The following is a 16,075-nucleotide window of genomic DNA, read 5'->3' on the forward strand; positions in this document are numbered from 1 at the left end:
GAGCTGGCATTTTTTTTTCTGCAGATGACATGTAATGGTAGGACTAGGAAGCAAGAAGGTAGCACTGGCTCAAGTTGATGACAGCCACAGTTTAACCAGGTGTCGTGACAGCTTCCCTTGGTTTGTCAATCCATCTCACTGGGACTACAGTCACCCTTCTGTCCCCTAGCCTTGGGACGTTTGGTAGCACAGATGAGAAAGCTACTTTATCCTTTAGTTTTCCTGTTAATGCGGCTGAAACTTTCTACGTTTGGAGTGGAGGTGGAATCTAGTTGCCTTGGTTATTATTTATTTTTTTTCTTGTCCTGAATCTGAACTTTATGCATATATGCAGGACTGAAAGCTTCTCTTGTGTAATAACAGGCATGAGTATGCAGCCAGTGTGCTTATGGATTCACTGGTAGCATGTGTGTTTCTATATGATCCTAAATTCTGATGACATGCTGTTGCTTCACTTCTAAGTTGAAGGTGAACCTTTCTTGTGGAATGTAACTTCCAGAAAACCCTGTATATACAAATTCCTAGAAAATTCCCTTCTATTCAGGCAATATGGAAAAATAATCCAAAAGTGTGCTACAGGATCTGTTATTGTTTTGATACTTACAAAGAGATGTGCAGGTAACTGCCACCATAGAAACGCTACAGATTCTGACCTAAATAAATATTTGCGTCCTCTAGCAGAAAAGAATTTGATTTCCTAGAAGTTCTTCCTGTTGCAGAATGTTTTCAGATCTGCTCCCAAGTCTGTCAGAGACCATCTGTGCAACAGAACAACGCCCTCATTCCTACAGGGAGTGTTCTTCCCTTGGCTGGTGTGTAATCCCTTTCTGCAATTCCAGATAAATAGGGAGGTAAAGAATCCATCACTGCCAGGTTGGGTTTAAATCGCAGGATGTAGTCCAGCTCAGATGGAACCTTGCATACATAGGAGCTGGAGAACAGCGGAATAAAAGGTATCATAGATCTGAGACGCTGTCCTGTTTCTGGGAGAAATTAATTTTAATATGTGGTGATGAAAGCAGTTAGGAGGACCTAGGCTTTTCAGTGCCCTCTGCTTCCTGTCTACCAGTCATTATCTTGTCCTGCTCACCTCTTCCATGTTCCTTACGTTTCTTAGCTGGGCTCTGAAGGGAACTTCTGCCCTGGATCACAGATTGTCTCAAAGATGACCTTTGTTTTGATGTGGTTCCCAGACTGCCATCTCACAAAAGCAGATTTTTTTTTGACTTCTTAGATTAGAAAATTGCCAGTTCTGTCCCAGCACTGTTAACTGTCTTTTCCTTTCAGTTCTAAGGCTTTCTACCAATGCTGGTCAATGGAAAGAGCCTGCAAGCAAGGTGACCCATGCGTTAGTCAATATTAGGTAAGGAGTAGAAGTTTATAGCCACTGTAGAGATTCTTGTGTCCTGTGTGACTGCATTCTTATCATGACACTTTCACATTTGTTGTATTGAATTTTATTTTGAATTTGTTCTCTTTGTTGGGCTAAATTGCTGCTCTAAACAGGACCCACTGGGATAAAGAGAGGATCACCAGGGTTTGATTGTCCTCTTTCTAATAATTCTCTCGGCTCTTCTGTAGACTGAGTGCTTTCAAAGCATGGCACAAGCTGTAATGAATTAATCCTCACAGCGTTCTTGGGAGAAGTTATACAGTAGGGAACAATGCTGTGCTAGCAGAGCAATTGTGGACCTAATGGATTTCTGATGCGTGATTCTATTGTAATTCTATGAAGCTATGAAGGGGACTATAAGCCAGCTGTAATAAGCAGATTCGAGGCCTCTTTTAACACTGCAAGATTTTTGTGTGTGTTTAAAACTGATTATTTAAGGACATTTCAGTATTCTCTTAAACCTCTTCCTCCTGTTCAAGGGCAGAAGTTATGTTCTACTTGTAAGGCTGAGGAATATCTGGGGGTGCTTTTGTTCTGTATTCCTTCATGACAGCAATAATTTCTTTTCCTGGCTTCTGAAGCAGCTAGTACTGACCCAGCTGGGTACTGGGCAAGAGGTTCATGGATCTATCTGACTGATTGGAAAATGGAAGAATGTTGAGAGAGAGAGAATTTACTGTTTCTCTGGATTGTAAACAAACCATAAAAGATATGAGTATTTATACTGAAAAAATACCTGTCCATCACCTCTGTGGTCACGCAGACACTTGGTGTTTATGCAACACCAAGTAGCCCAGTGCTGCTACATTAGTCGTACTTGTCATTTTCCTCACTGCAAAAGAGATTGTTGGGACAAACTCTCTGAGGGCACCTTTCAAGTCAATATACATCTTACGTGTCTATAAACCACCTTAAAGGTTCCCTTAGTAAGTCTGTAAGCTTAATAACTTCACGTATGGTTCCAGAAGATTTATTTTGCTACTATCCTTATTTTTATTTTTTGTAAACGGACATAAATGAACGCTTGTGGGCAGATAATGCACTCGGAGTGAAGCAGCAGAACACATAACTGTTGGTGAATTAATGTCATTTAATGTGACGCAGAGTGGCTGCCCTGGGAATTCTCTGTATACCCAGGGAGAGAAGTCTAAACTGGGAAGAGATAAAAAAAGCAAGTGGTCACAGAGGATTTGTGCTGACCTCTGGTTTGTGCAGCCAAGATTTTGCACTGGCTCATCTCCTGTTGGCTCAACAGCTGCTTTTATAAAGATGAGCATGGAGCCGAGACAAGATACAACAGAAAAACTGGCACTGTGATCCCCCTCCCTGGACAGCCCGTATCAGACATGGGCAATGCATGGCGCTGTCTGGAACCAGGGAAACCTCGGACATGTTTCTCTTCCAGGCTTTTGATAGCTTTTCCCTTCTCCACCCAACTGCACATGTATGTTGAAATTTCACGTCGTCCTTCGCTAGCTTTAGAAGTCTTCATGAGTGAATTTCATGGCTTTTCACTCAGTGAAACTAGACAAGGCCTAAATTAGAGATAATTAAAGGTCTGGAGAGGGATTAGACTTGAGAGAAGTTAGTCTGTTTGACTTACCCCATTTTCATCTGAAAAAACAAAAAAGGTAACGGGGTGGGTATTTCATAGACTTGTTTGTTTTCTTCTCATGGTAAAAATATTACATTGGAAGGATTCTTTGACTGGATAGATTTTGAAGCAGCCAGTTGTTGCATGCTGGAGAAATCCAAAGGTACTGTGCTTTTGTGAAGGTGATTGAAACATCACACTGCCAAAGTGGTGACTGGGACTAGATGCCTTTTTTTGAGAGAAATGCTTTAGAAAGTTTCAAAAGACTCTTCTCAGTCCAGGGAAAATAGATGAAGTGAAAAGTCTGTGATAATGTATGCTCCTTTTTCGCCTAAAGACTGAATTTAGGTGTTTGAACGTTGCAGCTCATGCAGCAGAAGGATGAAAGGATAATTCTTTGAGGAATGCCTTGAGCCTTCCAAGGTCTGAAGCTTTCTGCAGTCTGTTGGGAAAGACCATTCTGTCCTGGTCTGTTGGCTGTCCCACTTCTGCAGCAAGGTCTGTAGGAAGACCCTTAATATGAGGGCCCCGTGTTTTCTCCTGGTGTTGGACCAGGAGTGCAAACTGGAGCCTTGTGCACACACACTTCTGGCTCTGTGCTACGGCATCATGGAAATGTTACAAGCACAGATCACCAAAGAGAAACAGGGAGAGGGGGATGCTTGAGGAGAATAAACTGTTTAGGGCTGTCAGGCTGATGGCTTTATTAGAGAAACACAGTATGTGGCAATGAATGACAATTTTTTCATAAGATGTAATGATCTTATGCGTTGATAAAGACATGCTGGTTTGAACCTGGCTTAGCTCCGCATTGTCTGGATTGCATGTTTGTTTACGCCCCTTTGGTTTCCCCTTACAGTGGTCTTAATGTACTGCTGCTTATTTGAATGCCTTGGCCACGAAAGGAATGAATTTGGAGAAATTCACCTGATGTTGGATTTTTCCCCTCAGCTTGTTCCATCATTCCGGAAAGTTTTTATGAGCAGTGATTACCCTCTTTTTGCTGTAACAGTGCAGTGTGAAGTCACGCTTTGCTTTATACCTTCATCTCATTACAACAGCTGTTTAAAAAGAAATAAATAAAAATTGTCATTTCCTTATCCTAAGGCTTTTGGGGGGAAGGATTACAAATGTAAAAATGTCTGTGTGCGCATGCCTGTGGTGGGCTTTAACAAGTGTCTTGCACATAAGATTGTACGTTAGGGTTTATTTCTGCCAGGAGAGGAGTGGTGGGTTGTTTACAACTTTTCAAGGCTGCAATGCATTTCTGTGGCAGGAGTAACTGTTGGGGAGACACATCAGCCCTGCTTGTACCCCACAGTCCTGGATTGGCGAGTTCATCTGATTAATTGCTTTAATACAGAGTCAGGATGAGTAATACCTCGAGAATCTTTTACCCATTCTCGTTTAAACCGATTTAAACCGGTTTAAAGCCGCAGAGAGAGATCCCACTTTGTGTATCCTATTATGGTATTAAATACTTTCTAGCTGGAACCTATTGTCCACTAGGCAGTCTGACTGGGTTTTGTTGTTGCTGATCATCTGATTTTTCTAGTCTTTACTCCAGTGAAAAGAGCAGTCACAAATGTTCGAGTGCTGAGAGACGGGGAGGCTATTCCTCCCAGCTGTCCATACCTCTCCTTTTTACACAGATTTCTGTCCAACCTAAAGAAAACGAAAATTTGAACAAGACAGAATAATACTAGCTTTATCTGGTTGAAATCTTACATGCCGTACTGGAATGAGTGGTATTTGTTGCTGTGCTATCCCATAATAGTGATTGTAACTTCTATCTGTGGATTCGTCTCTGTGGTTTACATAAAAAATTGAGCCACGATGGACTGCAAGATATAGCTGCAGCGCTGATGGGGTTGAAATCAGAAGCTGCAGCCGTTACTGGTTTGAAAACTCACCTTCTCACCTATGAGGAAATAAGCACATTTTGAGACAAGTAATTTTTTTATAAGCTAATGAGCCTCTTTAAGATAACATTGTGCAGGTTTGCATTTAATGAGAATTTTATTAACGCAGGGTTCAAAAGGGCTTCTTCTGATTGCTTACTCAGTGAGGAAGGTGGCAGCTGAATCCCTGTATTCTTTTAATAAGACTTTCTCCTCCTCAGGATTTTTTCAAGGTGAATAAATAAATTAACTCAATGATTAATAGACTGAATTTCCCCATTGTCTGAAATTCAGTTCCATCATCATTTTTAAAGTAATTTTATTTTTCTCACTGAAACACTTTTAGCAAGCAGAGAGTAAGTTTGTAGTGTGGAACTAGGTGATAGGATTTTTTTTTTTAAAAAGGTGTTTTTTGTGCTGTTGTAGCATACGCTGCAATCCTCGCTTGGGTGCTTTCATTCACGCTTCCATCTTGCAGCTACTTTTGTTCCACATGAGCCACCTTGTGTGATATTCGTTCTTTGTACAGGAGGTGCTGCTTCTCCCAAGGCTCCTTTTGGGGTTGTAAAGAAGAGACTGGGGATTTGGGAGGAGTACTTAAAGCATCGCATGGATGCGGATAAAATGGTTATGCTTGCTGCCAGTCTGGGCAGGAGCACTCTGAAGCAACATTTACAATTTTACATAAGTGAAAGATGGCCAAATTGGGCTGTACTTGTTTGTCGTAGGATACCCGGCATCGCCGCTCTAAAGCTATAGTTCATGTTAAATTACCAGCACTCCACAGAGCTCCACTTACTGAAAACCTCGACAGAGGAGGAGACTCCATTCAGATGTTTGTTAGAAAGTGAGTGGCTGCAACCAGTCCACGTAGTACCTTCAGCATTGTTCTGCTTTACAGCAAGAAATTCAGCATCTGTTCATGGGGAGAGAAGAGTTAAATGCTGCTGACCTGGTCACGTTGTAATGGATGGCTGGAGCGTTTGTGCAGGATACATGACAGGGGACCTGCTGATAGATAAGTGCTTCTGTGTAGAGTGGAGGCCTATAGATTACAGTCAGCTGAGATGGTGTAAAAACTATATATATTTTTATTTATATACGCACACACTTCCCTCCTTCCCTCTCCTTTTCTGTGCAGACTTATATGGACACATACACATTTATTGCCAATGAGTAAGAGAATGAAAAAGCGAGGACAAGCGTAAAGACTGTTTATGAAAATAAATGGTCAAGAAAATATACATGCATATATATTAAAAATAGGGATATCTGTGTGTATGCTATATGTATATGCACATATATCAATGTGTGTATTTATATGTATATATGAATATCTGTGTATATATAAATCCATACACATACGTATTCACACACATGGATATACTAACAAATACATACCTATTTATATATAAAACAAACACACAAACATCTTGCCTTTGACAATGGGCTAATTTAAACCCGCTATTTCCAAGCTGAAAAAACCAAGACCGTTGCTTGTTTCCAACTTCCCTGAGATGAACCACAAGCGTTGGCCAAGGATGCTCTGGTGTGACTCCGCTCGGCAGCAGCTGCCAGCAGCAGCACTGCGCCGGGTGCGTACGTAACCCCCGGGACTCATGGACTGTGCGGAACCGCTGAGGACCAGAGGGTGCTCGGGAGTGCAGGTTAGCCCGGCGTGAGCTGGAGTTTGTTCCCTATCGATTCTTAAACCCACTGGTGAGGGCTATCACTGGTAGAATAACAACTCCATTGAATTGTTCGCTGAGGTGTGTTTAATGGTAATGACCTCTGACATGCTGTCACTTCTAATCAGTCTGAGCTCAGATCACAGGCTAGTACAAGACAGTCAATTATTTTTATTTTTTTTTAAAAAAAAAAGCTACAAAACCCAAAGATAAACTTTTAAATGTATTTTATTGGTACTTTAAAATCTAAACATAATTTTGCCAAGATTAAGGATCAAGTTGTTACTAATACTGCTGTAAGAAAACTTTCAAGCTTTACGCACATAAACTATTTGAAGAATTAGTTCGTTATGTTTTTCAGGTGGTAGCCTGAAAAAGCTATGATGCTGAAAAACTGAAAGTAGGGGATTTTAGATGGGATCCTGTCTTGATTCTAGGTCTTTTCTAGTGACTTGTAATCACTTCATTCCCCATTGAAGGAGCGAAGTTAGTTGACCCTTCTTGTCATTTCATGTTTCTTGTGTGCTTTTCTTGTTCTGTAGGAACTCTGGCACAGCACAACAGTTCCTGAAATACCACAGAGGGTTGAGCAGAGCTTGGTTACTCAGAGTTTATCTGCTGCCACTGTTTGTTTTTCACTTGACCTTACAGTATTCTGATATGGAAAGTTTATTTGCTAGGAGCAACAGATTTTGACATAAACAAATTCTGGCGTTATCTGGCACCTGAACAGAGGAAGCACGTGGATTGAAAGGGAAAGACCTCACTTCCAGGCCATTGTGACCAGCAACATATTAATAGAAGAATAAAAAAAGAAAGAAGCACTCCAATCTCAGGGTGCATTATTTCATCTTTTCATGACACTCTACCTGTGCTTCCAGTATTTTTATTAATGTTTACAGGTTTTTTTATGTAACCAGTGTTTCATTTCTTTTACATTGTCTAATTTCTTTTTGAGACAGTGGTGTTAGTTTTCAGTTATTGCTCTTTATTTACTAGCTGATTCATCTTGGTGTGCTTCTGTCACAGAGCCGTAGCCAATTTCATTCTGCTATAATTTTCCTTCATTTTTTCTCATTCATGCAGCGGCTTAATTAAATGTTGTCTCTGCCACTGGCCCCAATCCAGACAGCAAATCTGTTAGTTGAGTGGCGTTGTATGGACCAGTTCCACTAACACAGCAGCATGGTTCAGCAAGTCAGGTGCATCCTGGGTCACCTTCCTTCTTTCTGCCAGTAACTTCCATTTCGGTCACTGCTGCCTGGGAAGGGACTCTGACAATGTCAAGCCTGTTTTCTCTTTACTGAACTCTTTCTGGTTTTTTTTTGCAGTAGGTTTTTGGGAGGATTAATTTCTTTGCCTTTTTTTTTTTTTGTGGTGACTTAAGCTTTCTAGAGCTGATGCTGATTTTGAGCAAAGCTGTTTGTATGGCAAAGAAATGCCCCTATCTGAGATGCCATAGCCACGGCTTGCTTTCTTCACTGCATTTGAAAGCCATGCTATAGGGGTCACTTTCTTTTTAAAATTTCATCTCATAGTAAGCAACGCTTTTTGGATTGGGGTGGGGATGAACTTGAAGTGATTTATTCCCAGGATGGCAGCCTTGCTTAACTGACTTTCTTAGCTTCTTTCCAATGTCTACAATTGTGTTGGCCACTTTCATCTCCTTTCCTCATGTCACGAAGTCAACAGGTTGGCCTTTTAAGAAGGAACTTGCAAAAGGATCCACTTCTGCATTTCAGCTGCTCTGTAAGGATTGCTGCAGAGGTGAGGCATCTCTTCAAGGGAGGATTGTTTGCTGGGCAAAAAGGAAACTCTTCTGCAGCACAGCCACTGTTCGGCAGTCTCTTCCGAAGTTCAGCAAGCATCTTAGTTCATGTGATTCTCATAAGGTGAACATCTCGTTGCAGAGTTTACCCACTTGTGAACCTTCGTCTTCCTGTCCAATTTGTTGGAAACGCTTCTTTGAGATCTGAATGTTTTGGAAAGTTAGCCAGGATCTGTAGGCTACTTAGCAAAGTTTGCTGAGAAAAGTTCCTCCGTTAGGGAGGTATTGCAACCCCAATGTCATCTACTCTGTATCAAATGCAACTGCCCTGTGAATAGGGGAATTCCTGTCTGTGGATCTCATTTACTGGATTCGTGGGCGCAGATTGTGGGCTTACAAGATGGAGTTGGTTCAGCTGCTAGCAATTTTTTCTTGAAAACTGTGTATTTAGCTTTGGAAATACAATGTTTGGCATTAGTTTCAGCTTCATTTCTAGTGAATTCAGGGTCTGGAGCTTTGGGAGAACAGTCAGTAGAGGAAAAAAGTGAGAGCGGCTTTTTGGTGAGATTGTGGACTCCTGTTTGATTTATGTGAGTGACTTTGCACTGCCTGGTCTGGAGAAGTGTAGCACCAGGCAAGAAATTCTTTCTTATTTTGCTTGCCAAATACCTTTCTCTGTAGAAGCATAAAAATAGTGGAGAATATATGTTAGCACTGGGAGTGGTTTTGGTTTATTTCAGAAGTGGATATAATATTTATGGTCAGAAGTTATTTTCCTGACTCGTTTGCAGATATTTTGGTCTTTAATCCCCATGCTGGGCACAGGCAAGTTATGTATGAGCTCAGTAATTCATTAAAGCATGTGCTGCAAAGCTAGGATGCAGTCTTGTAAACATCTTGGGGTTTTTGTTGCAGCACAAAATCCAAAAAGGTCTGCTGGTTTCTCGCTTTGAACGGTTGTATTGTTTCATCCTGTTTACGAGAACAATCTTAATTATTTCTCCGGTACTGTGGCTGGCCTGAGTTCAATTCCTAATTGCTAGTTTTCAACCTTACAGTCGACATCTTTGTTGGTAGCTCTAATGCAGCCAGGAAGACAGACATGAATAGACTCTGCTACCAGATTCTCTTGGCCCCAAGAACTGGCCCTACTGGAAGATGATTGAAGCACAGTTTGAACCAGCTGTTTATAGCTTGTCAAAACTTTGCCCATGCTGTTCTTGTTCTTTGGGTAAATATAAGGGACTCTGATCTCCACTGGTCTCAAATGTAGCTTTCAAGATTTGCTTTAATGGAAAGAGAACATTAAGTGGCTTTCTTCATAACCCAAACAATGCAAAAATCATTGTGAGGTTAAATAACACCTTTATCCCTTGAAAAATGATGTAGTATAATGCTGTTTTGCTTTCTGTTTAAAAGAAATCTGTTGCTCACAGCAGCAGCCAGAATTATTATTCTCTCTGCAAGTCTGGGCTGTGGGATGTGTGCTTACCAAAAAAAAAAAAAAAGCTTTTCAAAATCTAGTAACAAATATTTCTTATTAACTTATTCTAGTGGGGGGCCTAAAATTTGCTTTTGCTCTAGAAATGTAAATGCCCAATTCTCTTAATTCTTCCTTTAGGACTAAATTGACAAAGTACCTGCTCATTAAGTACATCTGCTCATTAAGGTAATGAAGTACCTACCTTATCTTGAATGGAAAGCAAGGATAATACATTGTTAGCGTGACTGCAGAACTGCAGTCTGTTTGAAGATTGCACCAGAATTTGGAGCTCAGTTCCCAGGGAACTGTGAGAGGAGGGCATCTTGTTTCTAAGACTTTGTTCATTAAAAGAAACACGCATCCTGGCTTTCAGAGTTAAGGTGCTTGGGTTTTGGGAGCTCTTCCCACTAAAGGCAGAGAAGGTTGTCTCATCCTGCCAGCACAGGGGTAGCTTTGCAACCGTCAGTAAATACCTGTTGGTATAGCCAAGACTACGGTGAAAATAAAATGCTACCTGGAGAAAAAAAGGGAGCTCAAGTGAGTTGTGATTTTTTTTATTTTATTCTTTTTTTCTTCTAAAATGTGAAAATATTTTGGGCTCTAGTATGTCTGTGTTTAATTAGAGACTATAAGATACATCAGAGGTTCAGCTGGTCTGAATTAAATTGGCTGTTTGGGAATCCCAGAATGCAACCTATTATTATTACTACTTTTTTTAGTTTTTAATCTTTTTTTTTTTTTTTTTTCCCCTAACTCTTGTAGGTAGAAGAATAATTCAGAAAAGGATGGCATAATGCTTCTGAGGTAGCAATTTCTTCCTTAGCTTTGAGGTCAGATTTCTGTTGCCTGTCTCAAGGGATGCTAACCGTAAAGGTTCGGCAGTCAGAAATGCCCGCGTGCTTGGCTGTTTCTCAGCTATCAAAGCCAATGGGATTAAGGTAACAGTGATCTCATGAAGAATTCATCTGTCCTGGGTATCGGATTCTGATATCTCATGCTGATAAGGGTTTAGTTGAAGGATGTTACTCTGGCAAAACTGCCCCGGTGTGCTTCCTCAGCCTGTGCTGCTGCGATCACCTGAAGTAGCCATGAACTGTCAGTGCTGCTGAGCAGGAGGATTCACCTGCCATTCATCCCTCTGTCTCGGCTGTGGGGAGCAGCCTGCGTTGTGCAGCTACGTGTGAAGGAGGAGACTGGGGACCTGACCCAGGATAAAACTATCTAGGCAGAAAAAATAGAACAAAACACCGTGGTTTAGCCTGGGCCAGTTCTCCAGCCTGGTTTGTTGCATACAGATATGTGAGAAAAGAAGATTGAGGGGGGATCTTATTAATACATACAAATACTTAAAGGGAGGATGCCAGGGGGATGGGAGCAGTCTTTTTTCAGTGGTGCCCAGTGATAGGACTAGGGGTAATGGGTACAAGCTTGAACATAGGAAGTTCCATCTTAACATGAGGAGGAACTTCTTTACCTTGAGGGTAGTGGAGCACTGGGATTCTGTGATTCTGTGATTCTGTGATTCTGTGATTCTGTGATTCTGTGATTCTGTGATTCTGTGATTCTGTGATTCTGTGATTCTGTGATTCTGTGATTCTGTGATTCTGTGATTCTGTGATTCTGTGATTCTGTGATTCTGTGATTCTGTGATTCTGTGATTCTGTGATTCTGTGATTCTGTGATTCTGTGATTCTGTGATTCTGTGATTCTGTGATTCTGTGATTCTGTGATTCTGTGATTCTGTGATTCTGTGATTCTGTGATTTGTTGTGTCAGCCCTGTAGAAGGTGCATGCACCTTGGGGACAACAGGACAGTATCTCTTAGCAGCATTGACCTGTTACACTGGTTTTAGGCTAATAAGCTCAAAAAACATTTTGCAGCATATGTCCACTGTCATCGGTTCACTGACGTGACTCTTTGCAGGGCTCTAAGCACACGTTCTCCTGTTTGTGCTGGTATAGTGCATGGTGGTGTTTGAAAACTGTTCATGCCATTAAGAGAAATATCAACATAACCAATGCCTGAAGTTTCAGTTTGGGTCCTGGGCTGGAGACAATACTGCCATGAGTCCAAAAAGTGACAACTCAGGGGCTACTCAGAGGAAATCTTGAGTAGGAGATTGCTGATGTATTGAAGGCGTTTCGGTGCAGTGGGCCCCTGTTGGATGGGAAATGAAAACATAGTTTCAAATATGCCTTATTTTGAGGATGGTCGAAAGTAGAATGACCTTAAAAGCTCCCTGGCAATCCTTTTGCCTGACTTTGCTAGGAGACTTTGCAAGCCCAAAAGCTTTTTCATGTTGCTGCTTTAGTGATTAATTAGGTCATCACTTTGTGTGTTAATTACAGTGACATTTTTCTTCTCATTAGTTGGATTATGGAAAGTTTTTTGAGTCTGTGTGGGATGGGAAGTAATGCAACCTTTGTGGCCAAGGGAAAGATGATTTCAAACTTCAGAACACTGAATTTCAATGATGGCTTTGGGTACTGTGAAAAAAATGCTTCTATCCACTATAGAAAATGTAGCTGGTAAGTGCTTTGAGGGCAGGATAAATGCCTTTTATTCTAAAAAAAAAACAAAAACCCAAACCAAACCAACTCGTGATGTTGCCCACACTTTCACAGAATTACTTTGGATGAGGAATTTTAAACTGGATCCTTCTTCCAGAAGGTTGAGTATTGTGTTAATTAATGTAAAGCTCTTGCTGCTGACAGAGGGGCGTGAATATGATATACTTTATATAACATCCTTCATGGGGTGCCTGAAAAGGCTTAACAGGGAGCCTCTTAAGCAAGGCAGCGTACATGAATAAAGGCCAATTGCTTTTACTTACACTTTTTTAACAATTATTTAATGTCCTCCTCGTAATTTTGCAGCACTGTTTGCTATGGAATCTGAGCTTGACATTAACTTTTTATGGACATTTGAGATGAGCTTGGCTGAGACAGACATTCCCATCTAAACTCAGAAAGCAATACGTCTGCCATATGTCGTTCTTGATTTCTTTGTTCATTAGCATTTGAAACTGTGGTTGCTTTGAGGCTGGCCCATGTGTGATCTCTTGAGCCTTGTTGAAGGAGCAGGCTGTGCAATTCTCATTGGGTAGCACCAATTTTTTTTTCCTTGTGTAGTGACTTTCTCTCTCAGCATAAACTTCTGTCAGAAATGAAGAAGCCGCAACACAAGACTGCTCCAAGATCTTACGTTTGCCTGGGAAATAAAATAAGTCAGATTGCAGTAAGGGAGGTTCTTCCCAATGTTTTTTTTTTGTTTTTTTTTTGTTTTTTCAACATGAGTGATCCAGTTCTGGAACAGATTGCTCAGGGAGGTTTTGCTTCATCCCTGAAGTTATCGAAATCTTACCTGGCAAAGCTGTGAGTAAACTGGCCTAACTGGCCCCGTGCTGAGCAGAAAGTTGGACCACAACCTCCAAAGGTCCTTTCCAACCCAACCCATTTGATTTTAGAGAGCAGTCTCTTCACTATGTGGTCAAATGGTAAAAGAAGCAAGAAAGCTTGTTTTGTTTGAGTGCTCTGGGTCCAACTGGTGAAGATGCTAAGTAGAGCGCTTAAATTGGTGGGAGCATGTGATGCTTGGCATCTATTTTCTTTTCTGAAAGATCAATAAAGAGTAAAAACTTAGAGGACGCACAGTATATGTTGCTGCAGATGCCCGGTATCGTCTGCTGTCTGTGAACTTATCAGTAAATTGAATCCTGCTGATGAGATCCAACTATGCAACTCAGCCATTTGTGAGAAGAAACTACTCTCAGTATGATTAATGCTGTGGTTGATGATGGGGACAGCAAGCGCTTCTTTGAATAATGCCTATAATGGTATATTCCCCTGTGTGTATGTTTAAAGGAAGAGTACGGTTATATGAAATTGAAGGCATTTAAGAGGCAGTTAATGACAAGTGAAAATGATAGCTAGGGTAGATTAATTGTTAAATGAATTGTGCCTGCACTTGCTGTCTTTTTGATGTCGTATCGGTCTAATTGTAAGTATGATGTTATATAGCAGGAAGGCATCAGGAAACAATACTGTGCACTTAGGTTCAGGTCAGAGGAGTTTAAAGGCTTAGCCATCAGGAGATTTTTCTCAAGTGTAGCCATCTTTTTGCTGTGGGTTTTTTTTTTTTTTCCCCTCTTGAGTACCAAAATCTGTATTTTGATTAATTCTGCTTTTATAAGTTTTTCCCCATGCTTTTTTTTGACAGTGCAGTAAAGCAGTATTTACTAATAATCAGTTTAATATGAGTTTTGTTTTAACTGGTTTTGGAATGAGATAATACCCGCTGAACTTAGTCTGGAACACAGCTCATGGATTTTTATTTTTTTTTTCATTGCACTTTCTCTCCAGGGCTATTTATTTAATTTTGATTTGGCATGGGGCTAATTTACATTCATGCTTTCAACCTGAGTGGAGCATAAGGGAAATTACCAGGATGGAAGAGGACTGAAAGCAGCCAGGCATAGGTCTCATCCTGTCATTACTCTGAAGAAATCTGTCTTTTTGAATTGATTCTGAGTGACAGTGGGGTGGGAAGGCACTGGCAGAAGCTGTATTTCTCTAGCAAGCTCTTTTTTCACACATAGTTCATAGCCTCACTTGAGTTGGGGGAATTTTGTGTGGTTTCTAGATGAAGTAAAATGTTGCCATGCAACTTTTGGTAAAGTTTAGTGGTCCCTGTTAAGACTTCGACGCACTGAATGGTTCTTGGGGCCCTCTTTTCTGTTTGATAACACTTTTTTTTTATTTTTTAAAGCATGTGCTGTGTTTGGAGGGGAATTGGTTTGGGCCCAAGGACATTAGAGGCTGTGAGCTTTGGTTGCTTTCAGACTACTAATCTTCATGATCCAAATGGTGCACTCAAGCAGAAGAACAATAATGCCCTCTACACAGCAAGATAGGAAAATACTCAACAGAAAGCCTTTCCTCGGAAAAGAGGAGGCCTTCAAATGCATCTTCTAGAAAGATAAATGTGGATGGGGACAGGTGCAGACACAAACAACAGGAATCACTGTTTCCTTCCAAAGGACACTTGGTGTGGGCTTTGCCCAATCCAGCAAAGTGAAAACTAGTGGTTACTGATGTAGTGGGGAACACAAGCGAGGTGGCACAGCTTCTGAAGCTAAAGGGAAATTTGTAACATGAACAAATAGGCAGGGAGTATCGTGAATAAATAAAAGTTGGAAGTGAAAGGATTTCTAACATTAAAAGCACTGAGGGTCTGGGGCAGTTTTGTGATCAGCGAGAAAAACACAATCTAATTGGATCTAGTTCTGTTTAAAACTAGTCAGGGAAGGATTATCTTGTAGCTGAGAATATGAAAGGACGGAGGGCGCCACAGTCCCCGACGCGCACCAAGCGGAGCGCAGGGAAGAGATGAGATTCTTAGTGAGCAACGGCTGGTTTTAATTTTTTTTCTTTTTTTTTTAATTCCCCCCACCCCCATTAGTGAGGTTATCAGCTCCCAGGCATTACGGAGATGGGTCAGATCAGGTTGGTCAGCGGATTAGGACATGATTCAAAGAGTCTGGTAAATACCGTTGTAGCGTTTCTGAAGTATAAGGCTTGTAAAAACTTGTAGCAGCTTTTTGTAAGTTATTTGCTTCCTGCATCTATGATTCAGAACCTATTAGTGTTAATAGGCTAGCTGGTTCAAAAAGACTGATGCCACTCCCTCCTGTCAGTCAGGGATCACTTCTCTGCTAAAGGAAGACAGTAAATGTCTTCTGCTAAGTTCAGGGGCTGGCTAACAAATTGCAGTTTAGAATACATTACAGATGATGAATGTGATCTCCTTAAAGGGAAATCTATTCGTTTGACTTAGTGCTCTTACGATTAATTGCTTGCCAGATTAAATTGCTCCATAAAACGCATGCTACTTTATTCGATCTCTTCATGATGAGATTAGCTAGGCCATGCTGGTTCTTTGTATGTTAATTACAATGGTATTTTCTTCTTCAATTTAATTATTAAATTGTTTAGCACAGCATGCTTTCTCCTAGCCTCGGGAAAGATGCCGGTATATTTCTTTTGACCACCGTTTTATAATCTTATTGGCAGAAATATTCCGGGTTTCCTTTATAGAAGTATCACACACTGTAGAAGATACCTTCTGAGATTTTTCTGCGTTTTCTTTGGTGTGCTGCTGAAACACAGGAGTGGTACTAACCGTGCACAGGTTCACCACGCAACAGTCTAGGGTGCGGAATGAGGGACGTCTGAACTGAAGCTGTGGA

At 41.0% G+C, this 16,075-nt stretch overlaps 1 protein-coding gene across 1 annotated transcript in view; it reads left to right on the forward strand.

The window, feature by feature from the left end:
- LOC104294617 (chromosome unknown open reading frame, human C10orf76) overlaps positions 1-16,075 on the forward strand; it is a 118,938-nt gene that overhangs the window by 49,969 nt on the left and 52,894 nt on the right. The window contains exon 22 of the mRNA XM_009894239.1: positions 1,288-1,363. Coding sequence (XP_009892541.1) covers positions 1,288-1,363 — 76 coding nt within the window. The remainder of the gene's footprint in view (positions 1-1,287; positions 1,364-16,075) is intronic.

Source organism: Charadrius vociferus, unplaced genomic scaffold (assembly GCF_000708025.1).
Source record: "Charadrius vociferus isolate BGI_N301 unplaced genomic scaffold, ASM70802v2 scaffold711, whole genome shotgun sequence".
NCBI classification, from domain to species: Eukaryota; Metazoa; Chordata; class Aves; order Charadriiformes; family Charadriidae; genus Charadrius; species Charadrius vociferus.